The 23,987-nt window shown below is 38.1% G+C and overlaps 1 protein-coding gene and 1 pseudogene across 2 annotated transcripts; one reads left to right on the top strand and one right to left on the bottom strand.

Annotated features, from left to right (window-relative positions):
• Nucleotides 1-3,427: 3,427 nt before the first annotated feature.
• CAV2 (caveolin 2) lies at nucleotides 3,428-11,163 on the top strand. Of its 2 annotated transcripts, XM_057733711.1 has the most exons (3): nucleotides 3,449-3,945; nucleotides 4,240-4,427; nucleotides 8,894-11,163. In XM_057733711.1, exons 1-3 carry the CDS (start codon nucleotides 3,796-3,798, stop codon nucleotides 9,042-9,044), a joined length of 489 nt encoding a protein of 162 aa, XP_057589694.1. In that variant the 5' UTR covers nucleotides 3,449-3,795; the 3' UTR covers nucleotides 9,045-11,163. The 2 variants fall into 2 exon arrangements, with proteins under 2 accessions (XP_057589695.1, XP_057589694.1); XM_057733712.1 differs by lacking the exon at nucleotides 4,240-4,427 and having other exon boundaries at nucleotides 3,428-3,945; nucleotides 8,894-11,159.
• Nucleotides 11,164-18,077: 6,914 nt separating this feature from the next.
• LOC130852578 (mitochondrial carrier homolog 2-like) lies at nucleotides 18,078-18,985 on the bottom strand (annotated as a pseudogene).
• Between the last annotated feature and the right edge of the window lie 5,002 nt (nucleotides 18,986-23,987).

Genomic DNA, 23,987 nt, shown 5'->3' with positions numbered 1-23,987 from the left:
GGTTGTCATGACTGGGGAGTACTATTGGCACCTAGTGGGTAGAGGCCAGGGATACTGCTAAACATCCTTCAATGCACAGAACAGCTCCCTACAACAAAGAATAATCTGGTCCAAAATATGAATAGTGTTGAAGCTGAGAAACCCTGCCTAATACAAATGCTTTAAATATGATTAAACCGTAATAGTGAAATCAAGAAGTCATTATTTTCATTAATAACCAATTTTCACAAGGATCATTTGAACAGACCCTGCCTAAAGTTGCGTGTAAGCTATGCAGATGGGAAAAAAATACACATATGTGACCTGGAAAAAATAAAAAACTGGAGAAAAAAATAGATATTTTTATTCATAAAAGTATTCACATACAATTTTCAAGGAACCAGAAATATAACCTCCTTTCTCAGACACTATGCTGAGAAAGGTGAAGAACAAAATGGCTATAAACTATCCTACTCACAAATACTAACATATCAAGTTGTTATTCTTCAAATATATAAGCATTGGAAAATCAGCCCTCTTGTCATGTTTTCTGTGATAACAGAAAATAAATGCACTGGTATGGGATTTGTTATGAAATTTTTTAGTTCCTTGAGTTATAGGGCAATTTTTAAAAAATTAAAGAGAGCTTACTGGAGAGTAATTCTGTGGTATGGGAGATCCTAGAGAGTGTTCGGCCATTTAGCTCCCACCCACCTCCTCTCTGCCCCCTTTCCTGGTAGATCTCCCAGTTAGAAGAAACAGGATACTATTTGCTGTGGTAATCACTCTGATTTAAACTCCTTGAGAACAGTAGCTAAGATTTTCTAAGCATTTACTAATAGGATAAGCAAAATCATTTTTATAGCTCATCTTAAAATTTTTTTATGTTTTAAAACAGTGAAATGGACAAGAATTTCATCAAAAATAAGAACCTTCATTACAGCACTATTTACAATAGCCAACACATGGAAGCAACCTAAATGTTCATTGACAGATGTATGGATAAAGAAGATGTGGTATATATATATACACAATGGACTATTAGCCATAAAAAAGAATGAAATAATGCCATTTGCAGCAACATGCATAGACCTAGAGATTATCATACTAAGTGAAGTAAGCCAGAGAAAGACAAATATCATATGATATCAATTATATATGGAATCTGAAAAAAAAATATGCAAATGAACTTAAACTCAAAACAGAAATAGACCCACAGACATACAAAACAAACTTATGGTTACCAAAGGGGAAGGGGCGGGGGAGGGATAAATCTGTAAACGAATGGACAAATGAATTGTTCTCTTTTAAGTTTCACATTAAATACAACAAATCTAGATTGGTCTAGATGGATTTCTTTTTTTTTTTTAATTTGTTTTTATTTTTGGCTGTGTTGGGTCTTAGTTGCTGCATGCAAGCCTTCTCTGTGGTGAGCAGGGCTACTCTTTGTTGTGGTGCACAAGCTTCTCATTGCGGTGGCTTCTTTCCTTGAGGAACACAAGCTCTAGGCATGCAGGCTTCAGTAGTTGCAGCACATGGGCTCAGTAGTTGTGGCACATGAGCTTAGGTGCTCCCCGGCATGTGGGATCTTCCTGGACCAGGGATCAAACCTGTGTCCCCTACATTGGCAGGCAGACCCTTAACCACTGCGCCACCAGGGAAGTCCTAGATGGGGTTTTTTTAACTTAGGTTTTAGAGACACTTTTTCATAGATATCTACCATTTTACAAATGAATCTATAATCTAAGCTATCCCATTAAAACCATGTTAATTTCACCTTCCTTTTGGCCTCTTCTCCCTGCCACCTGAAAAAATGAGTCAATTACTTGTGATCCCACTGTAACTGTACTTACTAATCCCACTGGAAACGTAAATGTGGCAGGACGAAGAAGGATGAGGAAAGAAGCCCTAATGCCAGACTTTCAGCCACTGCTTAAGCCCACTCTAGCATTGTGGGAATGACTTTCTTCTTTGGATGAAACATCTTGAAATCTTAAACTTAAAACTTGAATTTTGAGTTTGAGGAAAATAAATTTGTACAAAATGTTATTTAACTGTAAACTCTCTCTTCTTTTCCATTTCCTGGTAATTGATATAACAGATTTCCTTAAGGATAAATGTTTTCTATGCATTTTGATAAACAGTTGTTGGGCAACAACTCTAAAAAAGTCCCAACTCTCAGAGTCAAGTCTGCTTTGGAAAGGGCAAGCAGAACTACCTCTGGGAGAGAAGGGACACAGTTTGCGTGAGATTCAACCATGTAACACTCCACAGTGTTACAATACTGCCATCCATACGCAGCAGTAGCAGTAGGTAAACTTTTTATTTAATTATTAGACTATTGAATTTGGGCTCTAAAGTATTTTTCCAATTCAGATCCTGCTGTTTTTTAAATTTTTTCCAAAATAGTCTTTTTCTTCCAGAAGAAGTAATTCTTCAAATCTAGTCCACACAAGGGGGTTTGATATGTTCAGTGAGTTCCTGCATTCAGCAATACCTATGGGGTGCCTAGTATGTCTTAGGCTCTGAGCAAGCTGCAGGCACCCTCTCAACCCTAGGACCCATTATTTTGCTTTTGGCAAATTTTCACTAGGTGCTTTTCCTCCTCCAGTGTAAGTCCACCAGACTTAGACCCTTTATGAACATGCAAGCTCCTCCCTTCTGAAAGCGTTTGTGTGAGTAGTTCATAGGCTGGTTCATCTACCACAGTGTGGATTTATGATAGGGGTTTGTTTACATGATTCCTGCAAGGTAGTTGCAGACGTGACTGCATCTTAGAGATACCTGAAATCTTTCAACAGGATCTGATCCAAAAGAAAAGTAGGCTATAATTTAGAGAGAGAGGGGGGGGAAAATATCAGACCTCCCCTCATGGTCTGAAGATGCAAACCCTTAGGGGCAGGAGGCTCATGTACCAAATTCCATATTCACATGGTGCCTCCAGCAGACTCACATACTCTATGGGCCCTGGGATAACTGAATAGCTGATGTGCTTGCGGCGTCCCCTGACACTTGCAAAGTTGCCTGGCAATCAGGTGTATTATGGCTCCTATCTCACAGTGCAGCAGTAACAATGTTGGTTGGAAGCATACTGTGTGTAGGGACCTTAAGAGTTTTACTTGAATTACCTCATTTAATTCTCACGCGACGGCTCTGTGAAGCAGGCATGCTGCCCCCATTTTATAAGGAGGCATTTGAGGTTCCAAGAGGCTCAGAATCTTGCTCCAGAGCACACAAGGTAAACGGTAGAGCCTGCAGGTGAAGACAGGCCTCCATACTCGATACCCCACGCTCTTAACCACCACGCTGCCTCCCTGCAGTGTGTCCCCTATCGCTGGGTCAACCTAACGGCTCTTAGGCATCCAGTTCTGGGTGTTGTGCAATGTGACTCAAAAAGCCTTCCGGCCCCTCTGTGGGCGGAATTCGGGTCCTCATCCCCGAGACACTCTTTGCCATCTGGGCAGGGCCGGGATCTGCCTGGCTGGGACATCCCCCTGATCCTTCTCCTGGCCTTGGGCCGGACCAGGACCCGGCCAGGAAGGGGCTGCGGGGTGCGCAGGCCGGGAGCCACCTCGCGGGCTGCGTTCGGCCCCCGCCCCCTGGCTGGGCCGCGGGGCGGGACTCGGGTAGCGCGGCCCGGGAGCAGGAGCCGGCAGCGGGAAGCTACCGCCGAGGCCGCGCCGGGCGAGGCGAGGCGAGGCGAGGCGAGGCGAGGCGAGGCGGGGCGGGGCCGGGCGCTACTGGAAGGGGAAGCCGCGCCTGCCGGGAGCCGCGCCGCTCCAGCCGGGTTGCAGCTGCCGCGCACCAAGCGCCGCTATGGGGCTGCAGACCGAGAAGGCGGATGTCCAACTCTTCATGGACGACGACTCCTACAGCCGCCACAGCGGCGTAGATTACGCCGACCCGGAGAAGTTCGTGGACCCGGGCAGCGACCGAGATCCCCACCAGCTCAACTCGCATCTCAAGGTGAAGCCCGGGGCGGGTCCTACCCTGGGCCTGAGGTTGGCCCGAGCCCCGCCAAGGCCTAGGAGTGGGGGTGCCCCCTTTACCCTGCTCCGACCCCAACTCCCACCCTCTCCACTGGGTCAGCCCCGCGGGGTCCGGGACCCAGATTCCCGCCGTGGGCTGCTTAGCCAGGAATTCTTAGACAAATTCCTGTGCACCTACCGTGACCCTAAGAGAAGGTAGGGCACCCCAGCCAAGTCTTTCTTGTTTCTCCCACCCCGACCTCTCCTGGATCCCAGAGTCTTGTCTCCGCAGGTGGGATTCGAGGATGTGATTGCAGAGCCCGTGTCTACGCACTCTTTTGACAAAGTGTGGATCTGCAGCCACGCTCTCTTTGAAATCAGCAAATACGTGATCTACAAGTTCCTGACGGTGTTCCTGGCCATCCCCTTGGCTTTCGCTGCAGGAATTCTCTTTGCCACCCTCAGCTGTCTGCACATCTGGTGAGAAGGGGCACACTGGGGTGGGCCGGCTTTCTGAAACGTAGGATTGTTCTTTGCCACCTGCCCCCGGCCTCCCCTTCTCCCAGGCCAGCTTGAGAGGGAAAGAAGGCACATCGTCTCCCAACGCAGTAGCAGGAACTGGGAGGCCTTGAAAGGGAGTGTGCTTACTTTAGAATTGTAGGTTGGGTTAGGAGTTTAAACAGAAGAAGGAATGTCCCTCTATCCTTGGTGTGATTTTCCTTCTAAATACTAAGGCCCAGCTGACTGTGGAGGTGGAGATCTGGAATCCACGCTTCCTGCCACAGGCTGCTCTCTCATAGGGCCCTATTTTGACTTGTGCCTGTGGTTCTGGGTAGGGCTCTTATTTCTTTCATCACCTGTTATTCAGTCACCACCTGTGCTTGGGGTAAAACAAAAGTGATCTCTGAGCAGAATGCCAGTGACAGTATCATTGCAGAGGGATGTCAGACCTGGTTAAGCAGTGCTATGGAGAGGCTGCTCCAATCCTGCCACTGGCAAATGGCAAGGATGAGACCAGAGGAGATGCAAGGTGTGCACAATTAAGGTCAAGGGGCCCCCAGCACAAATGAATGAAAACCCAAACTGCAGGATAATGAAATGAGAAGCCTTCCAAGTTACTTTTTCACCTCTGAGGCACCAATGGGAGTGGCATCTAGTTAAAGGGAAAATAAATATAGAAGCCTTTAGGACATTTTGAGTAACTTTATTCACACGCAAAATGCATCATAAAGCTTTAGAGAACATTTTTAAGCATTAAAAAATTTTAAAGGAAATGTCATATTTTACAAAGAAGGTTTATTATTGTTGTTTTAAAAGATGTCCACTTTATTCTGAGAGAAAGAACATTCTGATCATCCCTGGTATGGCAACAATTGCCAAGCATGCTTTTTAGGGCAGTCCTGGAGAAATGTATAACCCCAGATGCCTCCATGTCTTCCTTAATCACTTTTTATGGTATTGCCACACCCCAATACATGTTGTGTTCATTGTTAGAAGTTATGAAATTGTTCTCCATTCCCCTTCACAATATGAATCAATTTCTTTAGTCAGTTAGCTAGCTAGTTAGTTCAACCAAGAAAATTGATTGAGTGCTTAGTTTGTGCTGAACACTGGGCCCAAAATGAATAAGATGCAAGATCTGCCTTCAGCTTACTCGCAGCACATCAGGGCAACTGGCTAGGTACAGAGGTGACTGCTGAGGAAAACTCAGTTAAATCGGTGAAGGAGGGAAGCACAGAGAAGGCTAAGAAAGAGAAGAGTCTAAAAAGGCTTTTAAAGGATAAATTGAAGTAAGTAAAAAAGTAAAGGATTCACCCAGTAAGTAAAGGATAAACAACAAACATCAATTTAATTTCATCACTAAAAACTATAAACAACTAAACTATATTGAAAGTGGCAAAAAACTGCCAGAGGAATGAAAATCTTTGCCTTTTTACATGAGCAGATCCAGAAAGGATGTATAGTTAGCTTATATTTTGACATTAGCAGAGAATTTTTAAAAGATGCCCATGTCAGCGCATAAAATTTTGGTTTCCTACTTGAATAAAACCAGTCATCTAACCTCTATGTCCATTTTCTCACTTTCCAAAATGTGAAAAACTGAGTGACCACATAGCATATTGTGAAATATTGGCTTTGAAGCTATTTGGAAATATAGAGTACCAGTCAACACAGCTAGGCTTTCCTAAAGCACTTGTGGAATAACTGACAACCAAAAGGTTTTCATTTACTAAATGGTGGCAAGATATAAGTAAAACTACAATTAATCAAATGATGCTTCTCTCCACCTGGCTCTGCTGAGGATGGGAGATGTTTTTTGTGTAGTGCTTCCAGCGGTGAATCATCAAACCACTTCTTTTTCAGCCACAGAAAATGTATTATTTAACTTCAGCTTATTTTCAAATTACATTCATGTGGGACATTAATATTTAACTGTCATACATTTGTCATCAGGCAGCTGTGATTGTAAGTAGAGGAGAAACTTCAAACAAAAATATTTAAAAGTTAGTTTATACCTTTATAAAATAGATTTATCATTCATGTATTACATTCCAGTGACACAGTAAGACTAGATCACAGAGAGGCCTTATAGAAGAGCAAACCTATTTGAGTAAACTTTTTTTTTTGGTGATCAAGGCTATGAAAATATGCAGTAATAAGCTCTTTGAATCACATTGCATGGTTACAACAGATCTGACTTTAGATTATTTAAACAAACAAACAACTACAACAACAAAACACTCAAACACTTAGAAACACTCAAAACACAAAACATTCAGAACTCAGTCTGGTGATTTTGGATCCTAGGCCAGAAGTACAGGTCATTAGGGACCAGTGAATTGGTTTGAGTCCATATCATAGACTGAGGTGTATGACATTTGGTGACCACAGGTTGTTGGTCATAAATGGATCATACCAAAGAAATGTGAACCCCTCTACCTTTCATTTTTGTTGCAATTCAAATAGGTGGTCCAACTGATGGAAATGCACTAGTAGCAGTCTTATTTCCTAGAAGAGTTTTTAATACAGCAAGTTGCTGTGACAAGGCAATCTGCATGACACTATAGTTAATACAAAGCTAAACAAAAGTCTGAGTTCTAATGGATTTATTATCCAATGGATGGATATATAATCTTGCTAATTATAAATTTATTTAAGAAATATTTGGTTGGTCACACTGAGCCTCAACCAAGTTTTGGGTCACTCCAAATGCCTGGAGTTCCAGAAAGGAAACTAACTGGGATGTTGAGAACACAATTTAAGTTGTTGCCAGAGGATCATTGGATCCTCTGATCCAAAGTGAGAGAACAACAACTTGAAGAAAATAAAATGAGTTCACCACATCCTATGAACTGAGTCCTCAAATGTGGACAACTGCATTTTGCTGCACCTTTGTCCTGTGCTTAATTCTCTCTTAGGACATGGAGATCTAAGCAGTTAGGGGATAGAATATTTCTCAGCCTAAAAAAGAATGAAAAGTGCATTATATTCTGAGGGAAGTGAATTTGGTTAGGAAGCTTTCCAACCTAAACTTAAGTCAGTTTGAGATTATTTTGTCATAATTGTTTTCATTATATATTCTGACTTCAAAATAGTTGTATTTATTATTCATTATAATGACAGCATCATATGGACATGTCAGGAATACATAGTAAGTGTTAGTCCTGATAGCCGGTCTGTAAGATTTCCTGTTTTTACTTTAATTTGTAGTGAATTGCCCAAGGCCACATATCAAGTGAGAAACATAATGGGATAAGAAGTCAAAAGTTGCCATCATTCAGGTTTCTATTCAACTATTTAGCTCTGAAACACCTAGTAATTAATTTTGTTTAAAATATTGCTTCAAATCCTTAGCACTTAGAATAAAATACAAGATAAATATAACCTATGTAGACAGTCAATATGAATAATTCAGTATTCTAAAAATATCTCAATCAATCAGACAAATGCCTGATCTTCTCTTCACTTTGGGCTAAATACAACAGACCTTTATTTAAGTCATATTTTAATAGCAAACCAAGAAAATCAGCCTTACTTCTTTGTGCCCACCCAAGTAATAATAAAAATTCTATTGAAGCCCTCCAGCAATAGAACCTGAGAGTTCACAAATACTTTTGTGCCCAAAAAGAACTATGACAAGGAACATTATTCAGAGGATTACAGAAAAAATTAACCAGCCTGAGGAATATGAAAGTATGTAGTTATCTTAAGAAAAGGCATACAGAAAAAATAAATTCAGAATACTCCAGTTTTTCTTGTCTGAGAGTTCTGACATAATTGAAGGGCTCTTTTAAATGTACTACACAACTCTTTCAGTGTGTGCAATTACTATGAAAAAATAATATAAAGCATAAGAGAATGCTAAATTCATTTCAGCTCAAATATTTACTAAGGGTAAAGGATGTTCTCACTTAAAAAGCTTACATTCTAATAGGAAAGAAAGAAATATAAGCATCTATTTATGATATCTTTTGGTAAATTTGAGGATTAAGAAGTTTGTTTCAGTACTTTAGAAACACAAAAAAGAAGTATCCAACCCAGCCTGGTCTAACGGGGAGGGAAGTGGGATGAAACAACAGGAAAAGCTACTAGGGAGTGTAACATCAGGAGAAATATGTAGATTTAGGCAGGTTAATGTTTAGGGGCAGAGATCAGGTAAATAAATTTACTATTTTGTTTATTTTTTGCTTTACTATTTTAGATTGCCTGCCACCAATAGAAAGAATATTGGTATTTACCATGTACATGCTTGTACATATTGTTTTTAAGCAACGAACTTTCTGTGAATCTCCTCATGATGTGGGTCACTGTTGATTTGTTTCAAGTGCTACGTCAGGCTTAGGTGAACTGGGCCATTGTTATATCGTTTCATGCATATGCAAGAGTCAATGGCTTTATTTGGTAACACCAATAATCCTTACACATCTCTCTTCCTCCATTTCCAGGATTATAATGCCTTTTGTAAAGACCTGCCTAATGGTCCTGCCTTCAGTGCAGACAATATGGAAAAGTGTGACACATGTTGTCATTGCTCCACTGTGTACGAGCGTAGGACGCAGCTTCTCTTCTGTCAGCCTGCAACTGAGCCACGACTGAATACTTGGACTCCAGGTCCAGAGATTTGGATACTGTAATACTTCTTTGTTATTATAACATAAAAGCACTACTGTTCTGTTAATTCCCCAAATGTTCAAATTAAGAACCACATGTAGAAATGTTCCTTGGCAGATCTCTTCAAATAATGCTTTTCTAATTAAAAGCCAAGGATCTCATATCTAAATAATTTCTTTCTTTCTCAAAGTTAGAAAGTAAGCATTATTATTTAGTAGGTTGGCAACACTTCATTTTGAAGGCAGACAGTTTTTGCTTTAGTATGAAAGTATACATTTTATAATGATGAATCTATAGTGATGAAGGGACACTTCTCTCAAACACTACAATAGTTTTGTGCACAACTGCTCATAAAAATGTGGAATTTCTTATTCTTTTTACTCTGGAAGTAATACTTTTTAAATTACTTTGCAGATAAAGTTATGGGGCTACTTAGAGATAAGATAATACAAAGATTCTAGAACTTACAGTAATGAAAGCATACAGTGATGATAGGGGCTCTCAAATATAATAAAACAAATGTGAAAACAGATTCATGAAAATATGTTCCTTTAAATAGGGTATTGTTAACCTACAGGCATATTTAACAAGATGTTTCAATTTACTGTATATTTTGTACTTCTTGTAAATGTTGCTCTAATCAGATTGCTTTAAAGCACTCATTATGTTTATCTTTTTGAGCTAATATATAGAAAGAATAAATGTATCTTCCATAAGGAACTTCATTGGTGAGATTGCACTGTCTTGATTACATAAGCATATGCATCTTCCTTGGTAATAGAATGTAAAAGAGAGATATACAAGGCTTTTCTTTCTAACTTTTCCAAGCAAAATCCTGAAATGTTTTATGGCTAATGTTTATCTATCTGTGATCTTAATACAAACCTAATTGAGATTTCATCTAGGAGATGCTTTCTGTCTTGTAGTTAGAAATTAAATCTGTATTCTGCTTTCCTATTAATGTTTTGCTAGACCTTCTAGTAATATTGGTGCTATTTAATAACATTTTACAATAAAGACTATTTCTGACACTTAAGTAGGATTTTAACTACAGTAATTCACATAGTAATTTCAGGAGAGTTGTCAACCTATTGGGTCCATGCTACTGAGCTCCGTATATATAAATTAAAAACTAACAACTACAAACTTTCAAGATGTTTTCTAATATGAGTATTGTTACACAGTATAAAATTATTATTTTTGAACTGTAGAGTCCTATTTCAGTGTTATAAGTCACTGCTGTTTTAAAAAATCTCTATTTCAGAATGATGGGCATGTACAAAAGATGTCTGATATGAGTAGTTAACTATAATTTACACACCTTAAAAGTGTGTAAATTGATCAAATTTCAAAATTACTATCGGAACTTGGATGAACATTCCTTTGAATATCTTCATAGATGACAACTCCTCATTCAATGAAAATTAATTTTATTTTCCCAAATTTCTAAGACTAGTGAATATAAAGGGTGATTGAACTGGAGTACTGTTGGGGACCAAAGCAAATGAATGATTAGATTATGAAACCCATATCCCTTTGAAGGTAGCTACAAAAGAGATTTTTCAAAACTGCCTTAGGCTATTGTAGCATCCTTAGAAAACACTCTCATGATCATTAACTTAAAGCATTACTACTCACTTGACTATATAGATGTTCCTATGTTAGTTATAAAGGTCAATCAGTCTCATGACTTTATAGTTATAACTTGCATTTAAGATGTTTTTAAAAAATATTTTGATATGTTGATTCAAAAAATGTATTTGATTAATAAAATACCTATTTAAATAAATCATGAGCTTCTGTCTTTTCAAATAGCTATTGGCAAGTTTTAAAGCCAAAATATATACACATAGTCATATAACAAAACCTATTAACTTATAGCAAGTAGAATATATGATTTCCTTATTTCTGAATAGCACTGATCATTTTCAAAATAACTTTTTACTGAGATTTGCCATTAATTGTTTTATCTCAAAGACTAAAATTTTGTACCAAGTGAATCCAGGTTTCATGTGCAAATATGTTGGTTCTTTTATTTGGGGGTGGGGAAGAGGCAGGTGATGATGGGACTTTCTTAGTATCCATAATAAACTTTTTTAGAACTCATAAAATGTGTTTATTGCTTTTATTACATATCAAACTAATGAATAAAGTTTCCTAATTTTTCCTTATTAAAAGCTCATAATATATAAAAATACATGTTATTGCTTATTCAGGAAGGTATTTGTGAAAAATCACAAGATTAGTAATTTAATTTTTTTGTTTTCCCAGCACGTAAGAGGTTCCCTATAAACTTTCCTATCACTTGATGAATATGATAGAATAGCATGTTCTTAAACTAACCATACTTCACATTCTTCATGAAATAAAGTCTCTTGCTAATCCTAAATAAACTCATATTTATGTTTTCAATTTTTTAAATAAGAAAGTAAAACAATATAAATCACATGTACTTGAATACCAGTACCATGAAGCCAGACCAGAGTCCAAAATTATTTTTGGAAAGTCAATATGAGAAGAGTAGTTGCTGATATTGACATAGATTTTCTTGCTGTGAGTTAATCTGGAAAAATGACCAATCTCCAATAATAAAGCATGTGTTTGGCTTTTTAAAATGCTCTTTAAAGTTGTGAAGAACTTAAAAGTTCCTCATTTCAATAGTTGTCTACATCCTGTGAATTTATTTAAATGACCTTCTTGGGAAGCTGTTGCAGTTTAGTGAAAAGAGTCCTGCCCTCGAGGTCAGGCATCTGGATTGCTATCTCAGCACTGCCATTACTGAGGTGTGTCACCTCCTGCAAATGGTTTAATCTCAAGGTCTATTTTCTTTTTTTTTTTTTTTGCACCATCTTGGATGACTCCACCTACTTTATACATTTTTTTTAATTTAGTTATTTTTGTTATGCTTTTTTTTTTTTAAGCTCTTTATTGGAATATAATGGTTTTACACTCTTGTACCAGCTTTTGAGGTACACCAAAGTGAATCAGATGTATTTATACATATATCCCCATATCCCCTACCTCCCACGACTCCCTCCCGCTCTCCCTGTCCTGGCCCTCCAAGGCATCACCCATCATCGAGTTGATCTCCCTTTGTTATACAGCAACTTCCACTGGCTATCTATTTTACAGTTGGTAGTGTATATATGTCTATGCTACTCTCTCACTTAGTCCCAGCTTCCCCTTCGCCCCCCATCCCCCCAACCCCATGTCCTCAAGTCCATTCTCTGCATCTGCATCCTTATTCTTGCCCTGTCACTGGGTTCATCAGTACCATTTTTTTTAAGATTTCGTATATATGAGTTAGCATACAGTATTTGTTTTTCTCTTTCTGGCTTACTTCACTCTGTATGACAGACTTGAGGTCTATCCACCTCATTACATATAGCTCCATTTCATTCCTTTTTATGGCTGAGTAATATTCCATTGTATATATGTGCCACCTCTTCTTTATCCATTCATCTGTTGATGGGCATTTAAGTTGCTTCCATGTCCTGGCTATTGTAAATAGTGCTGCAGTGAACATTATGGTACATACTTCTTTTTGGATTATGGTTTTCTCTGGGTATATGCCCAATAGTGGAGGGAATCACATTTTGATGTCATAATTTTCTTCATTTGCATGAGAGTATTGATCCTAAAAAGATTTTCCTTCTCACCATTTTCTCATTCATGAATCATTAAGTTGGGAAAATGAAAACGTACATAAAGCATATCAAGTATACTTCATCTTTTGAGGTAATGCCTGTCTTTACTCTCAGTTCTCTTATTTGAAATTTATTTTCACATCTTCAGGGGTAGGAGATGCTAGTACTTAGAAACTAGTTTGGAAACATTCTCTCCGGTGTTTTAGAGTGTTGTTATTTATTTTACTATCCTATTTCCCATTTTGAAATTTATAATACTAAAACATTGTTTTTACAGAGTTTTACATTTTAAAAAACACAGTCCCATACACTGTCTGATTTGAAGCCAGGACAAATTAAATAGCATAGTGGAGACATCACATAAATAATAGCTCAGTTTCTTGAACTTCCAATTTCATCATTTTTGAATGTTTGCTTCAGATAACAAGAGCTTAAAAATTTTTTACAAGATTACATATTACTTTAAGATAAAAAAAAAGTAGGTAATGATGCAATGAAAAATTACCACCACTAATGTAACATCATAAATAAGGATTTGGTATATTTCCTTCCTTCAAGATATATGTGTATGTAGACAGGACAAGAGAAGGAATTGAAGGAGGAGGGAGCAAAGGATAAGGATATACTAGATATTGAGGTTATGTTTTTTAGGAGAAAAATAATTTGGGCTTCCATATCTAATCTTCCCAATTTCTTCTCCCTGTTCACACCCAAATAGCCAAATGAGCAAAAGAAGGCACCATGTTGTATTTTAAAATCATCTTTGCACCCACTCTTCAACTCCTTTCTTTGGACTATATCTGAACTGCCAGCACTGGAACCTTACATCTTGATGCTTGTTTAAATGAAAGATGACAGTGGGTGAGGTAACATTTCAGTCTATTAGTAGACATCCATTACTTCAATGTGAACGGATGATCTAAGAAGGGGATGCTGAAAACTATGTAAGAGACCCGACCATGAGGGCCTTGAGTGGAGCACCACCTGAGAGCATACTACACTGATTCAAAGACATGCCACCAAAGAAAAAGTCAAGACAGAAAAGGGAAAACAGGAGGCTCCAATGACACAAGCTTCACCCTTCACAATTTTGCTTTTGGATACCTCTGTTCAAACTCCTAGTGAAGGAGACAATGGAGATTGAATGGGATGTAAGAAGTTGAAGTCAGCTAAGACCATAAAGGAAAGTTCCTCATGTCTTATTAAATGAAAAGGGCCCTGGGAGGGGGCATGAGGGCTCTCCTAGAACCCTGTGCCCTAAAGACAATGGCAGAAGAGCAAAAGTTAAAATGAAAATTGTACTAAAACTTGTGACCATCTGTCTCTCTTCTACCTCACCTCTCTGTGCTGTTGACTGTTGCCATGTATCTGTGGCAAAGAAAGAAGGCCATGCAGCAGTCAGAGAAATCAGAGGACACCACTTCAACAATTATCCAAAAATAGGACAGACACCTATCTGCCTGCACTTGGACGTGTTAGGTCATTCAGCTTGGCTGCACAGCTGGAGAAGTCGTTTTGCCATTATAGGAAAAGGTAGGGGTGGAGAATGATGAGAGAAAGGAAGAGACATGACTCAGAGTGGGAAAGAGCACGTAATCAAGGGCAAATATTTCTGCCAGACGTAAATTATCAGGAAGAGATAGGAGCTACAGGTCATCTCTGGAGAATTCTTTTCTCTCCCTGCCTCTGAGTAGCTTGTCATCGAGCACCTACCAGTAACAAAAGGGGAGAGAAGGGCAGGAGGCAGGACCTGCCTCTCTAACTGAATGGCACACCAGTTCCAGCCAAGTGCTGGCTCAGCTAACTGGGACAGTGAAACAAGGAGTCATTTGGAAAGTTGCAGGGATAAACACACCATATCCCAGGGAGGCAGGGGGCAAGCATAACACGCTTCTTTTACTTAGGAGGAAACTGGTTGGAATCCTTCATGCATTACAACAGTGGGAGAATTCTGGTACAAATAATAACATTGCCATTTGTTGAGCATTTATTACCTGCAGGGCATTTATTTAATCTTTACAATAACTCTGTGATGTGGGTTCTATTATCATTTTTCAGATGAGAAAATTGATGCCCTTACATTGAAGAATTTTCCCAAGATCATATGGGAGATAAGATTTGAGCCAAGAGATTCTGACACCAGAGTTCAGGCTCTTAATCACTACAGAGATAATCTGCCATTTCTAGAATACGGGCACGGCTGTTCTAATGACTAGTTCTGCCTACCGACCAAAATCTTCTTTTTCATTCATTGTTCAGTCATGTCACCTTTCCTGCTCTGAGAAGCATTCTTTTTCTTTCCTTTTTCCCATAAATGGAAGCAGTTCAAAGTCCTCAATGGTGGGAGCTCCCCACAACCTGGTATCTGGGCTCCCTGTACCTTCCTCACTCTGCCCCCTTCTAATTCCTGAGCCCTCCCGTAGTCCTATTTCCTACTTTCGTGAGCAAATCCTTTCCTTCCCTGTATGATCTCTGCCCTAGGCCCTAACACTCCAGCTAATGTCAGAAAAATACCTTTCAGGGACTTTCCTAGTGGTCCAGTGGTTAAGACTGCCTTCCAATGCAGGGGGTGAGGTTCAATCCCTGGTGGGGGAGCTAAGATCTCACATGCCCTGGGACCAAAAAACCAAAACATAAAACAGAAGCAATATTGTAACAAATTCAATAAAGACTTTAAAAATGGTCCACATCAAAAAAAAAATCTTTAAAAAAAAAAAGCATCTTTCACATGCTATTATTCCCATGTTTTGTAAATTTCATAAAATTATACTGCCTTTTACAAAGACTTTCTTATTTTGTATCAAAAACACAATGATGATCTTTGTCCTCAATACTAGACACCTAGACATGCAAAATCTTAATAATTATGGTAATAATTTATAGTTAGGCTAAGCATATACCTTTCTAGATAGGGGCCATATCTTGTGTCTTTCATCATTTGGTTGGAAATTTCTTACCAGTTTGTACATCTTTTAGTATGTTATCCAATCCTATTGTCAGTTATTTTACCTTGAAAATCCTAGGGAAAACCATATATAATTTTATTTTCCTCCAATAGGATAATTTGCTCATGAGAAATTTTAAAAACAGAAAAACTGGATTGGCCATTATTAATCATATTAATGGCTTGGTTGTATATTGTCATACTGCTTTTCAGTAGGCTTGTACAATTTATAACTGCAATAGCAGTGTATATGTCTCCACACATTATCAGCATTCATGTGTGTGTGTGTGTATATATATACACACATATATATATCAGCAAGTTATATATATATATATGTAATTTTTACTAAGATATTAAGTGGTATTATAGAACAACATTATAGTATTCCATTTTGCACACACAAAAATTTAACATTTTTCTATAGTGATAACTAGTATTGTGATCCCCACACTCATTTTTTCCCCCAATTTTTCATTCACCTCTAATATAGTAATGCTGTCTGTGTTTTGCAATAATGGTTATGCTGAACTCCTATTATAGGGAATGGTGTTTATATTTCCCAGTATTGGCAATGGCTAGCAGAGATCTACCCATTCTTCTGCTTTCTCTCCCTCTCTGCTCTCATCCAGTCCAGTGAACTGAATATTTTAGATGGCTTTGAAGGGTAAAGGTTTACAATGTTTTGCTATAGACAAAGAAAAACTCAGTGGATCACACAACATGATCTTGATTTCTTTAGAACTTTGTCTTAAATGATCTAACAAAGTTTAATATTCTGATGGAAACTTTGTAAATAGTGTACCAAAATAAAGAAATCACCAACTGAACATGTCTGCAAAAACAAACATTTTTTACATACATATTTTCTTACAAAGCAGCAATGGTAAACTAGTTGATATCAAAATAGGGAGCAATATGGAAGATGAGAAGTCACGACACAGGAATATATAAAAAGGGGCATAAGATACAAGCAATCCTTCCTCCCCAGTTTAGATATGACCTTGTTCAGGCAGTCACAGGAATAGCACACATTATTTAGGGTTAGGTAATATAAACTAAATGAAATCTCCATAGAGTATCTAGCACATTCGATCAATTTCATGGGCTCCTCCACGTGCAGGGGCCATGAAGAGGGCGGAAGAGGTGGGGGAGGGCCATGATCAAAGCATTAGAAATAAAACATTAAAAATTTTTCTTATCATGTAGAAAAACAGGTGAGCAATCAGCTGAATTATTTATATATATTTTATTTAGACAAGAAGAAGATCCCATGATGATTATAGATTTGGAAATAGACCCCTGAAAAAGAGCCAGAGTTGTTGGTATTATTTACTCTAAAGGTGATTAAAGGGCCACATAAAAGATGAAAAATATTGTACAAAGAATGATTTCATTAAAAGTATTTTTTTCTGAGAGAGAGAAAGCCTAAGTGGGGTCATCTTAAGTGATAGTTTTATTAGAGTAGGCACACACAAAAAGAATTGTGATCCTAAATGTACTCAACAAGAGGAAAAGGCAAAAAGAAGATCATAAAATATTTTCGTGGAAGAACTTTGGGAATGATTAGACTGATCAGATGCAGGCAGTCTCTATGCTGCATGATGAACTAGGGATTCATGTAAAGATTTCCATGATTTCATGATTCTTAAGAGTTGAAGAAATATTCAGAATGGAAAGGAAAATCCTCCCAGTCTTAAAATCTTCAATGAAGTTGGCCCAGCATGACACGCTTCTAGTGCAGGATAAGTTTGGGCTACTTTGAAGACTTCCCTAAGGCCAGTGCTGCCTCAGCTCTTGCCACAGCCAGTGCCTTTTGGGTGTGGCTAATGGGAGAATTTAATAAAGCTCAACTCCTTTCATAGCAAAAAAACAAACAAGCAAAAAAAAAAAAAAACCCCAACAATAACAACAACAACAACAACAACCCATCTTGGCTGCTGCCCAGTTTGTAATTCTTGATTTCACATTCCAAGAAGCCTTCAGTTTATAGAAATGGAAAGAACTGCCAGTTCCCTGCAAGCAACTTGGCCAAGTTAGCCTGTAGGGTTTCCCCTTAAATGATGCTTCCTTCAATTTGCTTATAAATATTTCTTTAATAGTATGTTACTTCCTTTTGGGAGTTGGGATTCCCTGTAAGTCATCCAGGCTGCCTTTTCTACTGCTCTTCCCTTGATGATGTACAGGCTTTTTTATGCATGTATCTGTGGAGGTTTTTCTTCATTCTTATATAAGAGGAATTTTTTGTTTTGTTTTTTGTTTTTGTAGTTTATTTGTTGACATAAATTCTGCCTTTTTCCCCCCAAGATTGAATGATTATTAAAAAAAAAAAAAAAAAGCATGCCACGCTGTTTAGAAATCAACACTCTCTCCTATAATTCTGTGCATCTGGGACTGTAGAAATGTCATTGTCCCTGCCCCACATCTTCAAATTAACATTCTCAGGTCACAACAATAAGTCTTCCCAAAGGAAACCTTCTGGAAAAACAAGCTATTTCTTCAGTTCATATTTCCCTCTTTTTGTAGCATGCACCAGCCATCTATCCAAGAAGTATAAATCGGGGAGTAAGGAGCACCTCCACCAGCAAGCCCACAGCTATTGCCAGCCATAAGATTAGAGACAAGCACAAAGGGATAGGTCAAGATACTGGCAAAGAATCCTGTGACAGCTAGGGAATAACTCATCATTTTATTCATGGTGGAAACCCCACTGTCCAGGGCGTGGGCATTGACAAGGTAGGTCAGTGAGTTACAGAGCCACAAATAAATGATGTCACCTAAGAGGCAAGGAATAAGACCCGCAAAAAATCCTAGGATGCCCTCTTCTTGATAGATAATTATTATGGAGTCACAAAGTTCATGGTACTTGTATTCTCTGCCAGTGAATTGTATCATAAATCTCAGAGTGCTCACGTGAAAAGGATGTGTGATAAGAGCAGCAGTAGAAAGAGCAATCATTTCTCGAGTTGTCTCCTTGAGAATTCAAAGGAAGATAAAACTTCTTTCTGTACATTTCCAGATCCTGACTCCTCAATCTTGTCGTGCTCCTGGTAATGCTGTAAAACTTTACCATGGACCACAGTTCCAAGGACTCCTGAACACAGTCTTGGAGTTAAGCCTGTGAACAACTCATGCATCCCAACAATGCTTGCAATATGCTGAGCATAACAAAAGAGCCCAGGAAGCTGACATACTTGCCACCCCAAAATATTTGGTCCTATTGTTGGAGGAAGAGGCTCATATCCCACCTGAATGAGCACCTTCACGTACATGAGTGGCTGGTACAAGATGGTGAGATCAGAACCCAGGAGCACCTGACTGGTCACGTCAGTCATGATGGCACCCGCTGAGGGACAGACAGACGGAGCCACCAAGCAACAGAGCCAGTCCCAGATCACGTGCCAGGACCTTGGGCTTCGCTGGCCCGCCCTCGTAAGCGCTCACCGTGGCATGCCTCCTGGCCTGATTGCTGCCTTTTAAAACACCTGCAGAGAATAAACTTTTTCAAGTTTCCCCTAGATCGCTGCTTTTCCAAGTTTAATGTGCACACGAATAACCTGGAGATCTTGTTAAAATGCAGATTCTGATTCAATAAATCTGGAATTGGACCTGGGATTCTGATTTATAACAGGCTCCCAGCTGATGCTGCTGGTCATGCTGCAGGTCCCTTTGAGTAGCAAGGCCCTAGTAATCAGCTTGAGTAAGACATGGAGAGAGGTGAAGACAAAGTAGCTGCAGAGAGAGAAAAGAAGAAACCGAGAGATATTTGTTTGGCCCTCTGGAAAGATTCTACAGTCTGTCCCATAACTATAATCCCTAGACACCAGCTTTAAAACACATTCACATTCCCTCTGAAGTAAGCTGAATTGATTGACAGTAAAGTCAGCCGCGCAGAATTAAACTCATCCTCCAGTATGTACAAAAGCTGATGTTACAGTCCCAAATTTTCCCTGGAATTGGTAAAAACAAACAAACAAAAAACCCCTCAATATATTATAAGAAAGTAAAGTTCTCTATAAAGACCAGAGCATTTAATAAATGATCAATATGAACTGATACATACTTTTTGAAGAATGAAATATTTTGTGATTAAGCATTGTTGCCTCAAAGGGAGTGGTTGTAGAGATAAATTTCCCCCTCCTGGTAAATAGTTTATTTACTAGGGAAAGGGCCAAAAGGAAAGGGAGTTTCCTTTGTTAAATAATGGAGCTCTGACAAAGCCAGATGGGTTGGTTACAAAACAAAGGGTTTTTGTAAAGGACTCCTCCCAAATATTTACATTAACTTAAGAAAAATACGGAAGTTTTATATCTCCTTATAATTTCATGGTAGTATTCAGGGCCTACTACCATTTTTATTCTTTATCATTTCATTATAATTAAAATAGAATTTTTAAATTAATTATTTGTTAAAATAAAATATGTGATGTTCTCATATGCTGTTTAAACACTACTGGTGTACTATGAAATGCCAAATATCTCAGATATAAATTATATTACGTTGTATCATATCATATTATATTACATTTTGTTGTTCTAAGATTTATGGAGTTTCCAGTTTCTAAAGGGTGATCATAATTTTGTTTCACTTGAATAGGAGGAAATGTAGTCATTGTCCATGTATCTAATATTCTACTTCTCTCAACTAGATGTAATGCAGTAATCTGGCTCACCACTTGACCCCAATTTTTCTGAAAAATTGCTATGCCTGAGCCTGATATTAAACATTTTCAATCTTGGATTAGCTAGGACTGTAATTAGCATTACTTTTATTATTGATATAAATCTACCTAGATGGAAAAAAAAAATGAGCCAGATATTTTTACCTCTCTTTTCACACTTTCTGAATATATTATTCCTTGATTATATTAGTGTTTGGTCTAAGACTGCCTCTCTTTAATGAATGCTAGAACAATTATTTTGGTAGGGCTATTATAATCCAGTTATTAAAATAGTCAAGGTAGGTAGATCCCCCAATTTCACACCAGTTAGTTTGATTTCTTATATAGCAACATGGTGAAATGATGAATTGAACCTGGAATTTTAGCACAAATAAGAAAGAACTCAATGTGATTTGTGTTTGCTTACATTTAGCATTTTCTCAATATTTAGATTTACTTGTATGCTGACAAATCAGATTGTATTATGATTTTGTTTTTAATGTAATTTATGGGAAAAAAAACTCAAGGAAAAATTTTACAGATAAAGGAAAAAGCAAGTCTGTAAATTCTGAATACTCTCGGAGACAAAATTTTGCTGCATTTTCAGAGAAAATCACGTTTCATCATATTGAGTTCTAAATCCAGAACAATAATAATGACAATGACAATAAGATGGCCTAATTTTCTGAAAGTAAGGTAGATCATCAGCTGCCTTGAAAACTGTCTTCTGCTTTAAGGCAAGAGAATATATCTTGTAACCTGCTGGGCTGCTCCATCTGAGGCCCTCTATCAAGCACCATAGTTGAGAATCTTCATAGAGAAATTTGCATTTAACTTAAGATGAAGAGATTTTGTTATTGTTGTTACCAACTGTTTAACAGAAAGATTTTTAAAGCATTATATAAAGCTTTTCTGAGAATGAAATAAAAGATAGCAAAGGGAATATCTCAGAAATTAGATTAAAACTTGAAAAATTGAAAGCCAAAAGCCAGCCTCTAATGACCACACACCGTTGATGTAGATTTGGGCTCCTCACACCTTGCTGTATTCACACTCTCGCCTTGGCCTCATCTTGGTGGGATTTACTTCCCAGTCCCTTGACTTTGGGCTGAGTCATGTGACTTGCCTTGGCCAACAGAACAGAACAGAAGTGTCAGTTGTCATTTCCAAGTGTAGGCTTCTAGAATTCTTGCATATTTTACCTTGTCTCTTGTGCCTCTGCTACTCCTTAAAGCATGAGAAGAACCTGCCCTGACGAGCTTGCTGGTCCAAGGAGGATGAGAGACATATGGAGCAGAGCCAGCATAGACCTGCAGTGGGAAGCAGAGCTGCCCCAGCCACTCCAGACTAGATGAGCTGAGTCCCAGCCAAACAAACCCATGTGAAAATAAATGGTTGTTCTTTAGAACCACTGAGCTTTGTAGTACTTTATTTGTGCCAATTATTGTAGCAATAATTATTACATCTTAAAATTCAGTTTTAAAATATGTGTTGGATATATGATGACACAAAAAGAATCGGTTCACTGCATCTTTCACTCTTAACTAGCTGTTGTGAATTCAGACATAGTCAACTGAACTGATTTAGTACTTACAATACAACTATACCTTTACGAATTTTAGTTAGGACACAGACAAGAATCGTACTTTTCTACACAAGATTTGCTACTCAGAAGTTTTCCCAAGAATTAAACATTTCAATAGTACTAAATAAGCAGTCAAATTGATTTGGTCTTGAATAACAAAGATTTGATAAGAAAATTATATAGTAAACTTATGCAGTAAAGGCTAAAGGCTAAAGATATTATTCCACCATCAATATTTTGAGCTAATTAGAAGGACAGAAGCCAATATAACACTATCAATGAAATCTAAATAGTGGCAGAAGTTCTAAAATTGTATATTTGGAATTTGAATTCAAGGGTTTGTTATAATTCAGAAAAACCAGATAGATCCTAGATATTATTGGCAAAATCTTACCAGGATTATTTTTTTTTTGCAGTTTTATTGAGATATAAGTGATATACAGCACTATATAAGTTTAAGGCATACAGCATAATGATTCAACTTACATACATCATGAAATGATTATCCCAATAAGTTTAGTGAACATTCATCATTTAATACAGATACAAAATTAAAGAGAGAGGAAAAAAAAGGTTTTTCCTCTTAGGATTTACTCTTTTAACAATTTTCATATATTACACACAGCAGTGTTAATTATATTTATGCTACACATTACATCTCTATTACTCTTATCTTATAACTGGAAGTTTGTACCTTTTGACTACCTTCATCTAACTCCCCCCTCCAAAGGAAAGAGGAAAACTAGTGAATGACGACACTTTTGAAATGTTTACTGATGTCTTTTCTGGATGCCCATGGAGCCTTCCCCAACCGCAACTCCCACTGTACCTAAGGAAGGATTAGTACAACTGAAAAGCAGAGATAAGGAGAGGTATCTTGATTCCAAAAGCCTTGGTCCTGAGGGAATTCAGGGCATTAAAAAAAAAATTGTTGAGTGATATATGACCAAGGCTTCCTGCTCAAGGGAGAGGAAATTAGGAAAATAAGCAAAGTAATTTTTGACACATGTGCATCCCTGCACGGACCCAGATAAGAGAGAATCCAAGAACAAATGTACTTATGCCTCCTGCTTCTGAGTAGGGCCTGTAGAGATAGCAACCCTCTAGAGTTCTGCACAGTGGCAGGGCATTTATTCTGTTCCCTACACCACATTCACCATAGGAGGCTCTATGATGCTGCATCAGGCCTGCCCACCCAGCCAGATTCATCAGACTTGCAGAGAGCCCCAAAAAAAGGACAAAAATAGCAAAAAGTGTCTCTAGCCCTAAGGGTCATATTAAATGAGCATAAAGGACATTATAGCAGTGTCCCAAATGGACCAATGACTGAGGACAGACAGACATCTATCAGCAGATCCAAGATGGACGACTAAGGAAGAGATTCTCCTCCACAGACCTACCCTGAGACTCCTCGGCAATAAGCCCCTGGAATTTAGATGCAATATAATCTTAACAAAATGGAGGAAAGTAGGAACTGATTGAGATGAAGTTTCCGCTACCTGAAGAAATGGGAATTTGTATAAGAAATTAAGTTCAGTTATTTAAAAAAGAGAAAGTTATATCTCACAAGGGACTTTAATATCTTTGTTTTCCACTTTAAAAAATCTGAAGCAAACCAGGAAAAACAAAATTATTTGATCAAGTTGATGGTGATGTTCATTATACTATTTGGTATATCTTAGATGGTTGAACTGATTTACAATAAAAATACTGTAAAAGAAGATACATGTATTCCAATCCTGAATCTGTGGACTGAAATTTGTCCCCTTAACCCTAGCATGTTATGATTTAGGCAGTGTCCTCAGTGCTTTAAATGCATCACCTCAATGAATGTTCACAACACCCCTCCTGGGTAGATGCCAATTATATTTTTCATTTTACAAATAAAGTAAAGCTAATTTAAAGAAACAGTATAAAAAGAATACTTTCTCAGCCATCTTGGTCAGATTTTTAAGATGTAGAAATAGTTTTTTTAAGAAATTTTTTTTAAAAAGTCATTTAAGAGAGTCAAGATGGAAAGACTCAAACTGAGGAAGATTCCAGTGAGGCCTTCAAGCCAGAACAGGGATAGGAAGGGACCAGGGGATGAGGC

This window comes from Hippopotamus amphibius, chromosome 4, assembly GCF_030028045.1.
Source record: "Hippopotamus amphibius kiboko isolate mHipAmp2 chromosome 4, mHipAmp2.hap2, whole genome shotgun sequence".
Taxonomy (NCBI): Eukaryota; Metazoa; Chordata; class Mammalia; order Artiodactyla; family Hippopotamidae; genus Hippopotamus; species Hippopotamus amphibius.
The sequence above is the reverse complement of the archived record's forward strand: the minus strand, read 5'-3'. Positions and strand labels throughout refer to the sequence as shown.